At 32.8% G+C, this 18,932-nt stretch overlaps 2 protein-coding genes across 11 annotated transcripts in view; one reads left to right on the top strand and one right to left on the bottom strand.

Moving 5' to 3' along the window:
• LOC139481094 (mediator of RNA polymerase II transcription subunit 25-like) overlaps nucleotides 1-611 on the bottom strand; it is a 44,332-nt gene extending 43,721 nt beyond the window's left edge. For 4 of the 8 annotated variants that reach the window (XM_071264187.1, XM_071264188.1, XM_071264189.1 and 1 more), the window contains exon 1: nucleotides 420-582. In XM_071264187.1, the coding sequence (XP_071120288.1) occupies nucleotides 420-538 (119 nt within the window). In that variant the 5' untranslated portion in view covers nucleotides 539-582. Of the gene's footprint in view, nucleotides 1-419 lie in introns of all 8 variants that reach the window. The other 4 variants (XM_071264191.1, XM_071264190.1, XM_071264194.1 and 1 more) reach the window with 3 other exon arrangements.
• Nucleotides 612-825: 214 nt separating this feature from the next.
• LOC139481093 (probable 4-coumarate--CoA ligase 1) overlaps nucleotides 826-18,932 on the top strand; it is a 38,520-nt gene continuing 20,413 nt past the window's right edge. For 2 of the 3 annotated variants that reach the window (XM_071264186.1, XM_071264185.1), the window contains exons 1-7: nucleotides 826-899; nucleotides 6,278-6,576; nucleotides 7,005-7,212; nucleotides 7,647-7,765; nucleotides 8,814-9,019; nucleotides 12,218-12,392; nucleotides 14,664-14,832. In XM_071264186.1, the coding sequence (XP_071120287.1) occupies nucleotides 6,301-6,576; nucleotides 7,005-7,212; nucleotides 7,647-7,765; nucleotides 8,814-9,019; nucleotides 12,218-12,392; nucleotides 14,664-14,832 (1,153 nt within the window). In that variant the 5' untranslated portion in view covers nucleotides 826-899; nucleotides 6,278-6,300. Of the gene's footprint in view, nucleotides 900-6,277; nucleotides 6,577-7,004; nucleotides 7,213-7,646; nucleotides 7,766-8,813; nucleotides 9,020-12,217; nucleotides 12,393-14,663; nucleotides 14,833-16,189; nucleotides 16,288-18,932 lie in introns of all 3 variants that reach the window. The other variant, XM_071264184.1, reaches the window with a different exon arrangement.

Below are 18,932 nucleotides of genomic sequence, written 5' to 3'. Positions count from 1 at the left end.
CTAAAATAAGGCTTGCGCATAGTTATATACTTTAATTCAGTCACGGACCCGCGATATCACGGGTTTGTTCTAGTATATGTATATATATCTTTCTTTGGTTATTCGTGTTAACCTGTTAACAACACACTTCTTAACACAGACACTTGTTTCTATCCATTGAAAGTCCCACTATCAACGTATATTATTCATAAATATACGTTGATAGTGGGGCTTCCAATGGATAAAAACAAGTGCCTATGCTTCTTAGAATTGATAATGGTAGTTTTAATCTTTATTACAGACACAGGTTATTCCAAAGAACACTTCCTTAAAGTATAATATTCCCCAAAAGTAAATGGGGAATCCCCAAAGTTTGAACTAAGAAATAAATAAATGTCAAACAAAATTAAAAACATTAATAACAATCAACGTTCTCTTACTCTAAAGTGGGGATAATATAATTCTCCTTTAAGACGTCAATATATCCACCGAGATTTGCAGTTCCTTCAACAACAAATACAACATCTGACGGGTTTTTAAAACTGTCTGAGATTACCATCGTCCGTTTCTTTCTAGCATATGGAAATTGTAAACGGAAGTAGGGCGATTGACAGATACTTTTACGTTATTCCGCATGCGCATGAATTACGAAACCGTTAAATATAGTTCTTATTCTTCTTCGGGAAATGTTCATATGTAAGCATCTTTTAATATATTACATCGTAAATTTTCAGCATAATGGACATAAGTTAAATTTGTTTGTGACAAATATTAGTTTTTTACGATTATTTGGCAAAAATATATTTCTTCTACAAAATAAAACTCGAAACGAAAACGGGTGAAATTACGGAATAGGCGAAAGGTCAAAAGTTGGCACTTAGTCTGTCAGTTTGCAGCGAGGGTATTAAACAGTTATATAGGTAGCTCTTAAGAGATATTGGTGTTGTTTTAAGTAATTAGGAATGTAAAATCTGCGACAGTTTTATGATTTTTAATCATGCAAATGATTTTTATCCTTAATACTATAAGTTCTTTGGGTTTTTATATGTCTCTGGTTGATAGATGAAATATTTGCCACTGGACGTGAATCAACAACAATATCAACAAGCATTAGCCTTTCAAAAAGGGCTAGTCGACTCTTAGCTGATGAAAGTGCTCTCGCTTTGTAGATTAATACATTTACTAGAATAACCATGTGCATCAATCAACAAATTTTACCACACCGTGAGGTCACACGTTATGAAGTAGTATACATATCGTTTAACATTGTTGTCTACGAAACTCCAGATCTGGAGATTCGACTATTTATAGATAAAAGTTACCTGTGGTCCAATATCATGAATATGCCAGGGACGGATCCAGGATTTTCGGTTAGGGGGGGCGCAAATTTAAATTTTCGCTGAGCGGAGCGAGGCGAAAAATTTTTGGAGGTATTAATTTCGAAATTATTGAAATATTCTTTTAGAGAGGGTGCAATGTAGATATCTCGCCAAGCGTATTGAGAAATAAATATTTTGTGGTAAAATTAGCGAGAAATTAAAGTTTCAAGCTAAACCCGCATAAATCCACCCCTTACAATCTGCAATCACCTAATTAACAAGAAATCTGCGAGCTTCTATTCATTGACTCAATAATAGCTCACCAACCAATATAAGATTTCGAAAACAAAAAGTTCTACTTTTGCCAGCGATTTTTAATTGCCTTTTCTTAATTTTTCTCTTTTTTTTCCGGAGGTCGTGTCAAACTTTTTATATACATTTTTACCGCAAACCAGTAAAATCCGAAAGAGGTCCTTGCGAAGATATGTTTATTTTCGTGGGATCCTATGTAATACGGTAGTACGGGTTAGGGCCTTTACCGTGTATGTAGGCTTCGGCAAACTTTACAGGTTGAAAGTGAGAAACATATATTGATATCATACAGAGATATTAAATAATGATACAAATTAATAAACTAACTTTCGCTTGAACCAGTATTCCTATATTTCATTAAGAAAGAGTTTAAACAGGACTGTTTTCTTGGCAGTGCCATGATGAAATAACCAACCCAACCGCGGGTAGGGCACTTTCGCCTACTTCGTGGGAAAGTAAGGTAGGGTTGTTTTTGAACTTCGATTATCCAAGAAATTGTTTATAACATCCGCAACTACCCCAGGGATCTCCATGGCCTGTTTAACGATGGCGCCCCGCCATCGTTCAAATGTCTTGCGCCATCGTCAAATGACTTGCTCCATCGTTAAATTATCTTGCGCCATCGTTAAATTGTCTTCCGCCATCGTTCAACATGTTCAAAACTTCATCTTTTTTGTAGCCCGACGCCATTTTTTTATCAATTATAATCAAATGCATGTAATTGCATAACCCTCAGGCTTTTTATGTTATAATCCAACACAGTTCTAACGCCTGGGGGATATCCGGATTAAGATCGCTAATCACTTGTACCTGAGCTTGTACAGGTAGATCAACAAACCAGACAGGAGAATACTATCTGAGGATAGACGATCCATTTGTCGAATTAATCAACTAAGTTTCAGCAAATGATTATGATAATTTAGATTAAATAAATAAATTAATAATCCAGTTACAAAGAAAACAGTTTAACAAGTCAAACACGTGCTTTATTTTGACTTGCGCAATCAGCATCCCCCTTTTTTAAGAAGTACAAAATAAGACGCAAAACAGTAAATATTATTTCATCACAAATAACTCGAGTACTGCTGTAACGATAATTTAAAATGACTTTAAAAGTTTAAAAGTAAAAACTTATAAATATTTCCTGTCAAGAAATATCGTATCGTAATTCCGAATTCATTTCGTATATTACAATCAAATTGATACATCCGCGTTTCCGGTTTCTATTCAGACTCGAAAGATGCATGTTGCACAGCATCAATTTGTCAGATAAAGTCATTAAAAACCTTTTCATTTGCTTTACAAATCTCTTTAACCTTTTACATAACCCGTACCAATCGTTTTGTTGTTGCTGCAAATCAGCCATACCGGTAATGGGTTCTGAATTTGACAGTGTTCATGAAAAATAAGATCCACATCATATGATTTTTAACCCCCATAACAATTACCAAAAATACAAGCGATCTACATGGGGACCTTCATGACAGCTTTTAGTCATTCTCGACTAAGGGGGGACCATGAAGACTTGGTATTGGAATGGTTAAAAACGGCAATAAATGAACATATTGACACTTCTAATTCTATAATGAAAATTCAAATAAATATAATTTCAATAAGCAATGAATTGGCATGTTCACCATTCCTTGTATGGAGGGATAAAATACTTCCGATCGTGCTACACTGTACAGCGTATACACGGTTTATAATGGTGAAAGTTCCTCCATGGTTCAATTTTCATCCATGGAGATCCCTGTACCCTGTCACAATTGTTTTACTTGAACTGCTAAAAGCCTATGATAATTTTTCACCAAACGCAGTACCGCGTTTGATACCTTTCTTTGAAGCATAATATATTTATAGAACTTATGAATAAACCGTAAGTCAGTTTATTAGTAATCATGTTGATTCTGTTAAACTTATTGTTTTATATACTTCTTTGAATATTAAAACAGATGCAATGCGACGACATTGATATTCGTCATCTGTTCAGATACTTTATTTAGCTGAGGACAACCCATGCTTTTTAAATTTTAGGGGGGGCGCACGCCCGCCACGCCCCCGCCTAAATCCGCCCCCTGTATGCATGATTAATGACCAGGCAAAATCTAATTGCTAAAATAGAGAGGACAAATTTGATACTCTACGGGATTGAAGGACATTTACTAGGTTTGGATTGTCCTAACCAATCAATAAACTTTGATTATTCACGTCTCGTAATATCTTCCAATCACGTAGCAAGAAAAATTCACGTACTGACTGTCCATCATTCAATAGGAGTCGATAAAAAACAACTTTTGAGTTTGATGCATTCTCGACAAAATCTTTTGTTTTAGTGAACATTGGTGTGTTTAAGTCATCATCACTTCAGTTCCAATGTTGATTTAGTGGTTGGAAGACTATGAAAGTATGATGCTATATATTATAATATACCTTTTATCGTGTTAATTTTGTGGGTGTAAAATTTCGTGATTTTCATTGAACAAATGTTGAAAAAGCATGATAAGGTATACGAAATATTTTGGCATATAATATTTTGTTGAATTCAAAAATTTTGTCAATACTTTTACATGTGCATTTTTAAATTGGTGGAATTTATTTTGTCGATTTTGTTCTATCCGCTAAAAATTTCGAAAATTTACACCCACAAAAATAACCTGCTATACAGTATTGCACAAATTTGAAATTATTCGGCAAACTGAACTCTCATAATTGACAATCAGCACTGCTGTCATTAGGGAATTGTGATTAAGTACCTACAGAACGAATATTATTTCTATTTTATCCTGCACAATGACATTTATTTAGACTCTTGATGAAAGTTAATAGTGCAGGAATACAGGTGATCCCCTCTATCTGGTAAACAATGTCATAAAGGCGCTCATAATTGATGAGTTTTTTCGATGAAGGACAAACTCGAAAGTGGTCTATTACAGTATATTCAGAAATATTGCATACATTTACTTTTGTTATAGAATTGCCAGTAACATGATGAATGCAAGAGTTATTAATAACTATTGTGAATTCAGGAAAAGCTTTAAACATTCACAATTTCACATGCATCAGATATTAGAATTTGGGTTCTGTTCATTGCAATACTGCCCCTGTCGCATTATCAGCATTAATTTAAACCTCTCAATACAGTGCAATTTATGAATTTACATACATGACATACATTAAAAGCAAATTCAGTATTTCAAAGCTTTTATGTATTGTTTTATGCATATATGGCCTCCTGGGGTCCTAATTTGGTGAATAAAATTATTCTATTCTATTTTGTATTTGTGTGTGCATCTGCAGCTTTATTCCTTTAACTGTTATGAATCACAATTCATATCTGAACTTCGTATTTTTGTCAATACATTCAGATATTTATATAAAACGATATATTTCATGTATTTTATGTGAAAAAGAGGAGAAAGGGACATTCAACCTCAAAAATGGAAAACAAACTGAAAACACCTTGGGAAAAAAACAAAAGCCATGACAGGACTAAGACCTGAGTACACGAAACACAACATAGAAAACTTTTAAAAGACATTAGACATGTAGACATAGAGCCATGAACCTCTCAAAAACTGGGGGTATTCTCAGGTGTTATGAGTGAGAAGGCAGATGTTGCTACACATGACCATGTGTAAACCAATTTAGTTTTTTGCAAAATATATAATATTCAAATGACATTTTTAATTATACATGTTATTTATCTACCTAAACTGACTCTTACATAATTTAATACTTGTGATGTCCATTTGTAGTTCATGTCTAGTTCATTAACTGTTCATGAATCTTTAATTCATGAATTGTGTTCATGAATCATTCATGAATCATCCATGAACATTCATGAATTATTCATAATCATTTCGCAGGGGTTGGTTTGCTCCCTCTTACATCATGTACATGATGTACATGTCTTATGAAATGAAATTTGGTTCAATACATGTACAATGATGTATGTATACATGAAGGTTTGCAGTGTTGTCTTGATTTCAATTAATGAAATATTTTCATTACAAAAAATATAAATAAATCATTAATGCAATTTTAAGAAAACCAGGTGAGACATTAGGATTATAGTGTGTGCACTCTTGGTACCCATTTTTCTGGGATTTTTTTGCAGAAACTATAAGAAATAGACAGAAATGGTTTGCAGCAAAAATGTTTAGCAAATGAGTCCTTCAAATAAATCATCATGACCAAAACAGTCAATCGAAATATGAGTTATTTCCCCTGAGGAATGATTTACTCAATATTTTGAATTTTTATATAGTCATAGGCTTTACATGCTACAGTGGTTAGGGTGAAAATTTTAAAAAGCAAAATAGATGATAAGATCAGCAAGTTAACATTTAACAGGGCCAAATTATCCCACTCCTTACTGGATATATTGCCCTTAAATCATTGTTTTTTTTTTTTAATAATTTCTTTAGTTTTGCCCATCAGGTCCAAAAGATTACTAGATAAGTATGAAGCAAATTTCATTAATACAATTAACATGTACAACAATGTCTTGCAATCAGATTGGCAAATAATCAAACTGATCGCAATAAAAGTAAGATGAATATCAAAGTTACATATTTTTACCTTGTTAGCGATTCAGGCTCTTGGGAGCCTCTTGTTTGATTTATACATGTCATATACTATTAATACTTTCCATGTTTTCTTTTCAGTTAGATGATATACAGTTAACAAAATGGCAGCAATACCGAGAAGTTTAAGAATATTTCCTGCTTCATGTACTCATTTAACAAGACAGTTGTTTCCAAAACCACATCACAGAAATAAATTGTCACAAGCAAGGTCCACATGTTTACATTACAGTACAGACAAAAGGAGTGTACCTCCTATTACTAACGTCAATGGAGAGACAATAGTACGGAGTCCATATCCAGATCTCTCAATACCACAGTGTTCCTTCGCAGAATATGTGTTTGAACAGCTCGATAACTTTTCTGATTTTGCATTGATGGTGTGTAAAGTATTTTCTTCACAGGTTTACAATGGCAAATGAATGGGGTTTTAATGGTTTGAGATAAAAAAAAAAAATGTACTTAAGGATTGGAAATATTATACATGTACATAGCACAGTTTTTTGTTTATTTTTTATACATACAGTTATTTTTTAAATTGTACTGAAGTGTTTGATTTTTATACTGTAATCTAAATGCAACTGCTAATCAAATCAAAATCCTGCATAATGACAACCATGAAGACACTTGATGAAATTTGATAGTGCAGTAATATAGGTGATCCACTCTATTACGTAAATGACATCATATAATAAAGGAGCGTATAAATGATGAAGTTTTCCAGTGAAGAACATAACTTAAAAGTGGTATATTGATGTGTTTCATTTTTTGTGGTATGATAAATCGATAATTTGTATACTTTTTTCAGGTTGATAATACATCAGGCAGACATTTCAGTGGAAGGCAACTAAAGGAATATTCCATTAAAGTAGCTAGTGCATTGACTAAAATGGGGTTCAAGAAAGGAGATAGATTTCTAATATTTTGTAGCAATTGTCCTGAGTATGCTATCATGTTTATGGCCTGTAGTGCACTAGGAGTTATTGTTAGCACTGCCAACCCTGTATATACGGATGGTAAGAAATGTTATAAAGAGAAAGTTTTTTAAAGTATTAGTGAAAAATTGTCCAAGATATTTATGCACTTTAATAAAAGACAAATCACTATACATATTTTTTTTTTTAATCAAACCCCATTGAACATGTCTAAAACAAAAAAGGATTATGGTCATAAATCAGAAAATGAACTTTGCGATATCTAGTTAACTAGTGAGGCCTATGTTTATGAATTGATGAACTCTGCTCTTTCTTGTTTTCTTGTGAAATAAGAGTGTTCTAGTGTGTCATAGGCAATGTTTTCAAAAATCATAAATTAGTTCATGACAAATGGATTAGCATTTACAAAAAGATAGAGTATAACTATTTTAACTGTCTTGCAATTCACACGTTCCAAATATATTTTTATCAGTAATTTGTATAGAACATATGATATGCCAAAATTATTGTTCCAGCTGAGTTAGCAAGACAGATATTACACTCTGAATCTAGTGCCATAGTAACATTACCAGGTCTGATGCCAACAGCTGTGAAAGCTGTTAATTCAACCAAAGAAATAGCGCAGCAAGTAAAGGTACTAATTTACATTGTAACACATAATAATAAGGGATACTTAAGTTTTCCTTATTGAGGAAGCATTAAACGATTTAAAAAATTGAATTGCTTTTAATGAATACTTCTGCGATACCAAATAAAATAAAGGACGCCATTCGCACTATTTTCTTGAAAAATCAAGAGAAGACATATTTCCTATCAAATTCAATAAGTTATCTGCCCTTGATTTAGAAAAAAAAAATATTTGAAAATTTGAAATACACTCAAAGACACTTAATTTTTTAAGAGTTCAGTCTTTGAATTTTCAATTTAGATATTTCTGTTGTATATTGAATGATACTGCCAAAAAGAAATGCTAGAAAAATAGAGACTTGATCTACATTAAAATATATTCACAGATAGAAAACATGGATAAGCAATCCACTCTGTGAGGATTCACAATGCTTATCCTCTGTTTACTATGACATTCACAGTCTTTCAATGTCGCAGGTGTTAGAAACTGAAAAAAAAACATTAACATGCTTTTTAAACATGTTAAATGTCATGTAAAAATGAATCAATCAGATATTTATAGATGCAGTTTTTTAGTGTTAATATTACAATAAGATAACTATTTTTGAGTCATTGAGACAACTTTCAACAAGAGACCTTATGATGTAAAAGTTAACATCTTAAAGTACATATGGACCAAAAATAAATGAAAAAAATCAATTAATTATTTTAGTTGACTAATGACAATTTTGTTTAATTGAGTTATTGTAGGGTTCACAGTTGAGAAATAAGAAGTTTTTAGTTCAGACCAGTAAAACAAATAGAGAGTAATTTATCCAATTATCCAATATCCTCTTACTTTAAGGTTATTGGTTAGGCCTTACTGTGTCCTATTATGGCTATATGTTACTTCTGTCATTAGGTCTATGGTGCAAGAATTGTCTCATTGGCAATTATACCACATCTTCTTATTTTTGTAATTATACTATCTTTTCTGCGGTCCATTATGTTATTTTGTGATTAATAGAACATGATTAAGCTAAATACATGTTATTTTTATTTGTTTTCTGTTTTAGTTGTTAATTAGCATAGGGACTTCTGATGGAGCAATCCCATTCTCTTTGCTGATGGAGGATGATGGGAAAGCATTTCCTGAGAACACAGATATCAATTCAAAAGAAGATATTCTAGTCCTGCCTTACTCCAGTGGAACCACAGGGCTTCCAAAGGGTGTCATGTTGTCACATTATAATATCATTGCAAACATTGAACAGCTTATTAGGTGAGTACCGGTAAATAAAGCTTGTCCTCTCACTAGCTAACTAATTCTATGATGAATGCATCTTTCCCATAGAATTTTAAATAAAGCATACTTTAAATCAGATACAGTAATTTGACAATGAAGGTTTGTTCAGGACAAAACTATGACAAAGGGATGATTTCAGCTATCCAATTGCAAATATTCCATTTCTTTTTAGCAACATTTCAGCAAGATCTGCATATGGAGTACTGTGGATCCACAGTAACTAAGTTGGTATGATATTCCAGAGATTGTGTTTTTTATCAAGATTTTCTTAATAGAGGAGAGTTTCTTCTAAAAAGGAAAGTTTTAAACGCCGATATCCAAGTGGTAAAGTTTGAAATCATCTTTGAATTTGCAAGTTTTGCTGAAAGCATCACAAATTGGTCTAAGGAGTCAAAATACTGTATCACTAGCTTGTCAACACTTAGGATGTGAGTTTAAATCATGCATATGGCAGGTGCAAATCCACTCCAATCTTAATTGACTAGAATTGTCAGTTTTACTTCCAAAGGTCAGTGGTTCTCTCCAGGCACTCCCACTTCCTCATCCAATAAAAACTAACTGCCACGAAATAGCACAATAGTGCTGAAAATGGTGTTTAACACCAATCAATCAATCAAACAATTAATGTAGTCATCTGTGAACGTGATTGTCTTTTGATTACAATTGAGAAAGGAAATGGGGAATGGGTCAAAGCGACAGCAACCCAACCATAGAGCAGACAACAGCCGAAGGCCACCAATGGGTCTTCAATGTAGCGAGAAATTCCCGAACCCGTAGGCGTCCTTCAGCTGGCCCCTCAAAAAATATGTATACCAGTACAGTGATAATGGACGTCATACTAAACTCCAAATTATACACAAGAAACTAAAATTAAAAATCATACAAGACGAACAAAGGCCAGAGGCTCCTGACTTGGGACAGGCGCAAAATTGCGGCAGGGTTAAACATGTTTATGACATCTCAACCCTCCCTCTATAGTATACCTCTAGCCAATGTAGAAAAGTAAACGCATAACAATACGCACATTAAAATTCAGTTTAAGAGAAGTCTGAGTCCAATGTCAGGAGATGTAACAAAAGAAAATGAATAAAATGACAATGATACATAAATAACAACAGACTACTAGCAGTTAACTGACACGCCAGCTCCAGACTTCAATTAAACTGATTGAAAGATTATGTCTTCATCATATGAACATCAGGCATAGCCATAATCCCTCCCTTTGGGTTTTAGTATCATACTATCATAAAATATATGAGAATAACATAACACGTGTCATGCCAACAACTGATTTTTAAATAAATGTGTTTAGTTCTGATGCAAAGATCCTATGAGTGAATCAATATTAAAGCCAAAATATGCAATCTTAATGACCTGACAACAATATCGTAACTATATCCCTTCTTAATAAGTCTGTTTAAAGGTTTTGTAAGCTTTTGAGGTGAATACTGACATTTTTGTGCTTTGTAAAGAATATTACCATAAAAGATTGGATGTGAAATACCTGAACGTATAAGATGTCTGCATGTTGAGTTATATTTATGAATTATTTCTTTATACTGATGATAAAATTTAGTAAATGTTTTGACTAGTTTGTGATATCGAAAAACCCTTGTGTTATAATTTTTCAGTAATACATAAATTTCTCTCGCTAAAATCTAATACGTTGTTACATACACGAGCGAATCGTACATGTTGAGATATATATATAAACACCATAAGATGGTGACAAGGGAACGTCACCATCTAAAAATGGATAATTAATGATAGGAAATGAAAAATCATCTCATTTATCATAAATTTTTGTATTGAGCTTCCCATTAATGATATAGATATCAAGATCGAGGAAAGGGCAGTGGTCATTGTTAGCATTAGCTTTATTTAAAGTAAGTTCAACAGAATTAATTTCTTTAGTTTGTCTTCTTTAATTTGCCATGACATTTCTCTCAAAAAATAAGTTTGAATGTCCCCTTGGTATTTTCCGCCTCTTTTTTTAATTGATGTTGCCAGTCAGGAGTTATAATGGTGCAAAATTTTGTTGTAAAATATTTTGCACTATTACAAGTTATTTGTGGAAATTAGATTTAATGGGAGATTAATGCTAGCATAGATATGACATCATTTATGAGGTTTAACTAGGAAGATTTTGTTAATGCACAAGAATTCATATCCCAAATATCACGAACTATATATTGATTGCATAAAGCAAAATACTGATGCTCTATTATTGAAGACCTTAACACCCCTGCATGTCTTTACTTTGTTTTGTTTTATAAGTTTGCCAAACATCAACTTTATTCATGATGGAGTTAAAACAAGTTATTTGTTTGTTTGAAATTTTAGAGAAAATTAACACTTGCAGCTGATATCATTCATAACATAAGGATTGAGATGTGTTAATTGACAGGAAGCAATTTTAAAATTGGAGGAAAATATTGATGCCTCTTTGACAGATAGTTGTTAATTTCTAAGTCATTTGGTCTCTGAATGAAGGGTCAATGTCTCATTGGCATTGATACAGCATTTTATATTGAACAATGAACTTACTTCAACTCCCACCATAAAATGTATACCAATACATTTTACCAAGAATACTAAATAGTAAGATACCTGAATGCAATACAAGGAAGAGTTTTAATATTCAGATTTATCCAGGGGACACTCCTTACATATTCAAATTGATAGGATGTTCCGCTGGAATATGTCACCTTTTAAAGCTTGAATAGGACAGGAAAACTATCAGAAATATATGATTAGGTAAAAAAAGTCCCCTTAACTTAACTGTCTGTCATCTTTCTCAGTGTCTTTATCAACCAATTTTTCTCTTTTGGCACTTTATTATTCCACTCTTACATTACATACCATTACACACAACATGAAACCCAAACAATATGGGAAAAGGTTACATTTTTACCAAAGCAATATATTAAAAGGTATATATTTTTAAAATGAAAATTTTATGAAAATGGTGGGGTAACAGAAACCTCTAGATATCAATTAAGTATTGAAGGAAATTTGTAATTTTTTAACACTGAAATTCATGGATTATGTACACTAAAAAAATCCACAAAAATTATTACCCTTAGGAATAAATCTTCTGTAAGTGTATGAATTTGTTTATACATGAAATAATATTAGATTATCTCCCTTTTTCATAAATCTACATTTTAACAGGGGACCAATGAGCCATCTTACAGCTGGAAAAGACAGTTTGATAGGAGTTTTACCTTTCTATCACATCTATGGTATGGTTGTCGTCCAGTTTGGATCTATATGTTTGGGGACCAAGCTGGTTACTATACCTAAATTTGAACCAGAGCCCTTCCTCAGTGCAATTCAACAGAATAAGGTATACACTTTTTAAATCCTGGTAAAAGGAAACGGACTACAAAATTATTTTGAGTTATAAGTAAAGAATCATATAACAACAGCAATTTAATGAAATAGACATGTTTCGACCACGTCATCAGGATAAAAAACAAAACAGGACAATACAAAAAATCACCCGTAAGTTTGAAATTAGGAAGTTCTTATTTATGCATTACAATGTCACCAAGGTTGGTATTTATGATAGAAAGGGAAAGAAGGTTTTTAAGTGGACTTGAACAATTAGAGTAAAGAAACAAAATTTGTTAATGTATTAATTATATGAAAAGGTCAGACAGATTGCCAAATATTATGGGAAAGTTGAAAATGTTAGTAGTAAACAAATAAACATACATACATACATACATACATACATAGATATAAGAAGATGTGGTATGAGTGCCAATGAGACAACTCTCCTTCAAATTTACAATTTTTGTCGAGCCTGCAACTTTTGTTGCAGAAAGCTCGACATAGGGATAGTGATCCAGCGGCGGCGTTAGCTAACTTCTTAAAAGCTTTATATTTTAGAAGGTGGAAGACCTGGATGCTTCATACTTTGTATATAGATGCCTCATGTTACGAAGTTTCCGTCAGTAACATGTCCAATGTCCTTGACCTCATTTTCATGGTTCAGTGACCACTTGAAATTTTGTAATGTTGAATTCTCTCTTATTATAAGTAATAGGATAACTATATTTGCTATGTGCGTACCTTGCAAGGTTCTCATGTCTGTCATACAGTTTTCACTTGACCTCGACCTCATTTCATGGATCGGTGAACAAGGTTAAGTTTTGGTGGTCAAGTCCATATCTCAGATACTATAAGCAATAGGGCTAGTATATTCAGTGTATGGAAGGACTGTAAGGTGTACATGTCAAACTGGCAGGTGTCATCTGACCTTGACCTCATTTTCATGGTTCAGTGGTTATAGTTAAATTTTTGTGTTTTGATCTGTTTTTCTCATACTATATGCAATAGGTCTACTATATTTGTTGTATGGAACGATTGTAAGGTGTACATGTCTAGCGGGCAGATGTCATGTGACCTTGACCTCATTTTCATGGTTCAGTGGTCAAAGTTAAATTTTTGTGTTTTGGTCTGTTTTTCTCATACTATATGCAATAGGTCTACTATATTTGTTGTATGGAACGATTGTAAGGTGTACATGTCTAGCGAGCAGATGCCATGTGACCTTGACCTCATTTTCATGGTGCAGTGGTCAAAGTTAAATTTTTGAGTTTTGGTCTTTTTATCTAATACTATATGCCATAGGTCAACTATATTTGGTGTATGGAAATATTTTATGATCTTTATGTCAGTCGCACAGGTTTTTATTTGACCGTGACCTCATTTTCACGGTTCATTGCACAGTGTTAAGTTTTTGTGTTTTGGTCTATTTTTCTTAAACTATAAGTAATAGGTCAACTATATATGTTGTATAGAAGCATTGTTAGCTGTACATGTCTGCCTGGCATGGTTCATCTGACCTTGACCTCATTTTCAAGGTTCATTGGTCTATGTTTAGTTATCTTGGTTAATGTTAAGTTTATGTGACAGTTGTTATAAAGATTAGCTTTATACTAAGGACTATCAACATAATATCAATGATTAGTATAGAAGGCGAGACATTTCAGCGTGTGCACTCTTGTTAAAGTAAAGCATTATCATTATAGGTTAAAGTACAGTTTTCAACACGGAGCCTTGGCTCACATCTAACAGCAAGCTATAAAGCACTGCAAAAATGACAATTGTAAAACCATTTAAACGGTCTAATTTATATAAATGAAGAAAAACACTTATGAACTACATCAACAATGACAATTACTGAACATCAGATTCCTGACTTAGGACAGGTGCAAACAATTGAACGTTTTAATAGGTACCAACCTTCACTCTTATCTGAAACAATAGTGTAAAATCACAACATAAAAAGAATAAGTAAACATTAAATTACAATAAGACATTGCAAATAGTATTAACAGGTCCCATTAACAAGAAAGTACGATTTGAGAGTACTCGTAGTTACTGATAGCTAGTTAAAAGCCAAAAACAATGTGTCGACAGGCAGTAGGATAGTTGGGGGTTAAACTCTAAGTATAAATAAGTGAAAGGTTTTTTGATTGGTTATCTGAGAGAATTAGATGGTGATGACTGTTTTTTACTTAAGAAAGCAAAAATATCATAAAACTCTAGTGTTGATTACAAATGTTGTAAATAGTTCAAGCATTGAGGAATTTGTGTTTTATTCTAGATATCGTATATGCATTTAGTACCACCATTAGCCTTGTTCATGGCCAAGAGTCCTCTAGTAGACAACTTTGATGTCAGTACAGTACAGAACATGGTGTTTGGGGCAGCCCCTCTTGGAGCAGGACTTACTCAGGAACTCATGAATAGAATAGGAGCTAATGTTATCCAAGGTACATAGTTTTTCTTTATGTTGTCTTCAGTGTTATTTCACTTTGCTTGGTTTATTGATATTATGATTTTACTGTGAATTGCCTTTTAAAATAACTGCTTACAGACTCAAACAATATTTTCTGTTCATTTGTTTTAAGTTCAGAACCATTAATTGTCTAGACTATCATTGTCTATTATTAGTTACATTTATTTACATATGTTTTAATTTTTACCAATGTTTCCCTCTGAAATTTATATTATATTTTCAGAATTATGACCTCAATCTAACATTTAGATTTTTTGACATAATTTCATTAATTTGTGTCTTTCTATATTATTGTCATAAAAACAGGTGTTGAATTATTGATTACTTTTGAAGTGAATGATGATTAGCAACCACACAGATTCAGTTTACATGCCAGAAATTGAAAAAAAAAGAATATAATTAACTGATTAAAATTAAGAAATTAAAGAATTATGGAGATGACTGGTGGTTATTTTTTCAAAATTGTATCATGAAAATGGAAATGCTACATCTATGACACTTATTATGACAAAAATATCAAATATTAAAAAACAATTTTTGAGGCATAATTAGGTTTTGATTATGACTTTCATGATTTATTACGACTTTCATGATTTCTTGTTCTTTAATATCCTTACACTGTACGACAATCTTTGATAGAACCAAGAAAAAGGCTTATAAGTGGTCATCTACTGGAAAAGGCTTAATTTTCCAAAATTTCCACAAAAATATCACAATTTTGTTACTCAGAACACGCAGATTATGCTGGATGTAGTTATATTTAGCTGGTATTTAAATTATTTTGTTGTGTCTGGGACTTTTGTTGCAGAAAGCTTGACTAAGTGATAGTGATCAGGCGGTGGCTTTAACTTCTCAAAAGCTTTATATTTTAGAAGGTGGAAGACCTGGATGCTTCATACTTTGTATATAGATGCCTTATGTTATGAAGTTTCCATCTTTCACATGTTCATTGTCCTGAACGTCATTTCCATGGTTTAGTGAATACTTGAAAAAAGGCACTTCTTGTTGTGTCTATGCAATAATTTATGAGTCTTTCAACATTTAATATGCTAGTACTAATGATAAAATGATGGTCAAGTTTGATATTTAAAAATTTTCATTTTTGCCATTCAGGAGTTATGGACCTTGATATATTGGAAAACCAAGCTTGCTGTCAATTTGACTACTCATTTCTTGTCTATGTTTAATTTGTTAGTTTGTTCCATAGAAATTTAATACTTCCCTCCTCCTTATTTTATTTATAGAAATACGTTGCTGGCAATTTTGGTTTTTCTGTTAAATGATAACACTTTTAATAGCTTATTTGAAGTTTAGTTGACATTTACTTTCAGTTTATGGGTTAACTGAATCCAGCCCAGTTACAAACCATGATTGTGTACCACCCAAATTAGGAACCATTGGTAACCTTGTCCCAAACACGCTCGGCAAGGTTTGTTAAGACTCCTATTACTAATCCAGTACACAATGCTACTACACCTTATGTTGACATTAATGTTTGTGATGGATACGATACGTCTAGAATAAAAAATTCATTTTTTCTAAAAAATATTTTTTGAGTCCATTTAATCTTTTTGAAAGAAATATTCAACTGTATTAATGTTTTATAAAAGTGGTATGATTGTTAATGACACAACTATCCACCAGAGACCACCTGATGTGTATGTGAACAATTTAAGGTCAATGTTCACCATATTTAAGGTTTAAGTCCTGATTTAACATTTGGATTATTAAGCATGATCTGAAAGTGACGAAGGAACCATTGTTTATAATGCCAATGTGTGCTATTGACTTTTGTTTTTATTAAGAATAAAACTGAAAAAACTGATAAAATTTTGGGTAGAAAGTTCAGGATATTTATTTATAAGAAAAAATTATATTATTTAGACCTTAAACACCATTGATTTAAGTTTTTTAGATTTCCTAAATTTAATATGTGACTGAAATTGTTTACTTTAAATGTAAAGGTATGAAATAAAACAAAAGAAAGAGAAGATTGATTAATAAATGTTACTTGAATACATGTATAAGTATTGACATGATATTGTAAGAGCATGAACATATACATATTGTTATTTCTGCTGCACTAATGTGGAATTACTCTTGTTTGACTATTATTTTCTTCACAGAAAACAAAGTTTCCTTCTGTCATATGTTCATTGTCCTTGACCTCATTTTCCTGGTTCAAGGACTGCTTAAATTTTTTGATTTTTTTTGTCTTGTGAATTACTCAATCATTATGAGTAATAGTTTTAAAACTATATTTTGTATATGAGTTTCTTGTAAAATCTACATGTCCTTCAGACAAGGTTAGCCTAATCTATCTCATTTCATTGACAATTGATTTTAGGTTAAAAATTATGTGAATACTAGTAGGTCGTTTCTCAAATACTATAAACAGTTGGTCAACTATATGAGGTGTTTTGAAAGTATGGAATAATGATAAGATGCATATGTGTGGCTGAGAGGATTTATCTGACCTTGACCACATTGTTATAGATCTTTAAAAATGTTAAGTTTAGGTGGTACTTTTGGTAAAACTTTTATATATAAGACTTTCAACAGAAAATCAATGGTCAGTAGAGCAGGCGAGATATGTCAATCAATGGTCAGTAGAGCAGGCGAGATATATGTCAATCAATGGTCAGTAGAGCAAGCGAGATATGTCAATCAATGGTCAGTAGAGCAGGCGAGATATGTCAATCAATGGTCAGTAAGCAGGGGAGATATGTCAATCAATGGTCAGTAGAGCAGGGGAGATATGTCAATCAATGGTCAGTAAGCAGGGGAGATATGTCAATCAATGGTCAGTAGAGCAGGCCAGATATGTCAATCAATGGTCAGTAAGCAGGGGAGATATGTCAATCAATGGTCAGTAAGCAGGGGAGATATGTCAATCAATGGTCAGTAGAGCAGGCCAGATATGTCAATCAATGGTCAGTAGAGCAGGGGAAATATGTCAATCAATGGTCAGTAGAGCAGGGGAGATATGTCAATCAATGGTCAGTAGAGCAGGGGAAATATGTCAATCAATGGTTAGTAGAGCAGGGGAGATATGTCAATCAATGGTCAGTAGAGCAGGGGAGATATGTCAATCAATGGTCAGTAGAGCAGGGGAGATATGTCAATCAATGGTCAGTAGAGCAGGGGAGATATGTCAATCAAATGTCAGTAGAGCAGGGGAGATATGTCAATCAATGGTCAGTAGAGGAGGGGAGATATGTCAATCAATGGTCAGTAGAGCAGGGGAGATATGTCAATCAATGGTCAGTAGAGCAGGGGAGATATGTCAATCAAATGTCAGTAGAGCAGGGGAGATATGTCAATCAATGGTCAGTAGAGGAGGGGAGATATGTCAATCAATGGTCAGTAGAGCAGGGGAGATATGTCAATCAATGGTCAGTAGAGCAGGGGAGATATGTCAATCAATGGTCAGTAGAGCAGGCCAGATATGTCAATCAATGGTCAGTAGAGCAGGGGAGATATGTCAATCAATGGTCAGTAGAGCAGGCCAGATATGTCATTAACATGTTCATATTTTTTTATTTGGTTGAAGTTCAACATAAGGGTAGTATTTATCTTTCACAGTTTATACACAAGACTTATTTATAACTTACTTTAAACTTTACAAAATGTTCACCTGGGGAGATCCTGGCAGGTGTGAAGCTACATAGACTTAAGAAAATGAACAAACTTATAATTAGTAAGGACGAACTCAGCGGGACTACAAATAATTTTTTTTATGCAAGTGCCTTAAGAATGACTGAGAGATATGCATGCCTGCTGAAATCTTAGATAAAGAAAGATGCATGGTTTTATGAATAAACTATTAGATTTCATTATGTCATTACCATTTGGACTTCACAGGATTTGATTGATAATTATGTCATCTATGTCAGAAATTAAAGGGAAAAAATGGAATTGTTTATCTTTTCGTTCTTTCTTACCACATAAAGTAAGCTATAATTATAAGACTACAATCCATCACAAATATTATTGTTAGCATAAGCAACCAAACACTCCATAGTAGATGTTCATGCTAGAAAGTACTGTGCATTTACAATTATTTTTGTGTGC

This window comes from Mytilus edulis, chromosome 7 (genome assembly GCF_963676685.1).
Source record: "Mytilus edulis chromosome 7, xbMytEdul2.2, whole genome shotgun sequence".
Taxonomy (NCBI): domain Eukaryota; kingdom Metazoa; phylum Mollusca; class Bivalvia; order Mytilida; family Mytilidae; genus Mytilus; species Mytilus edulis.
Note: the sequence above shows the minus strand (reverse complement) of the source record. Positions and strands in the feature narration are given on the sequence as shown.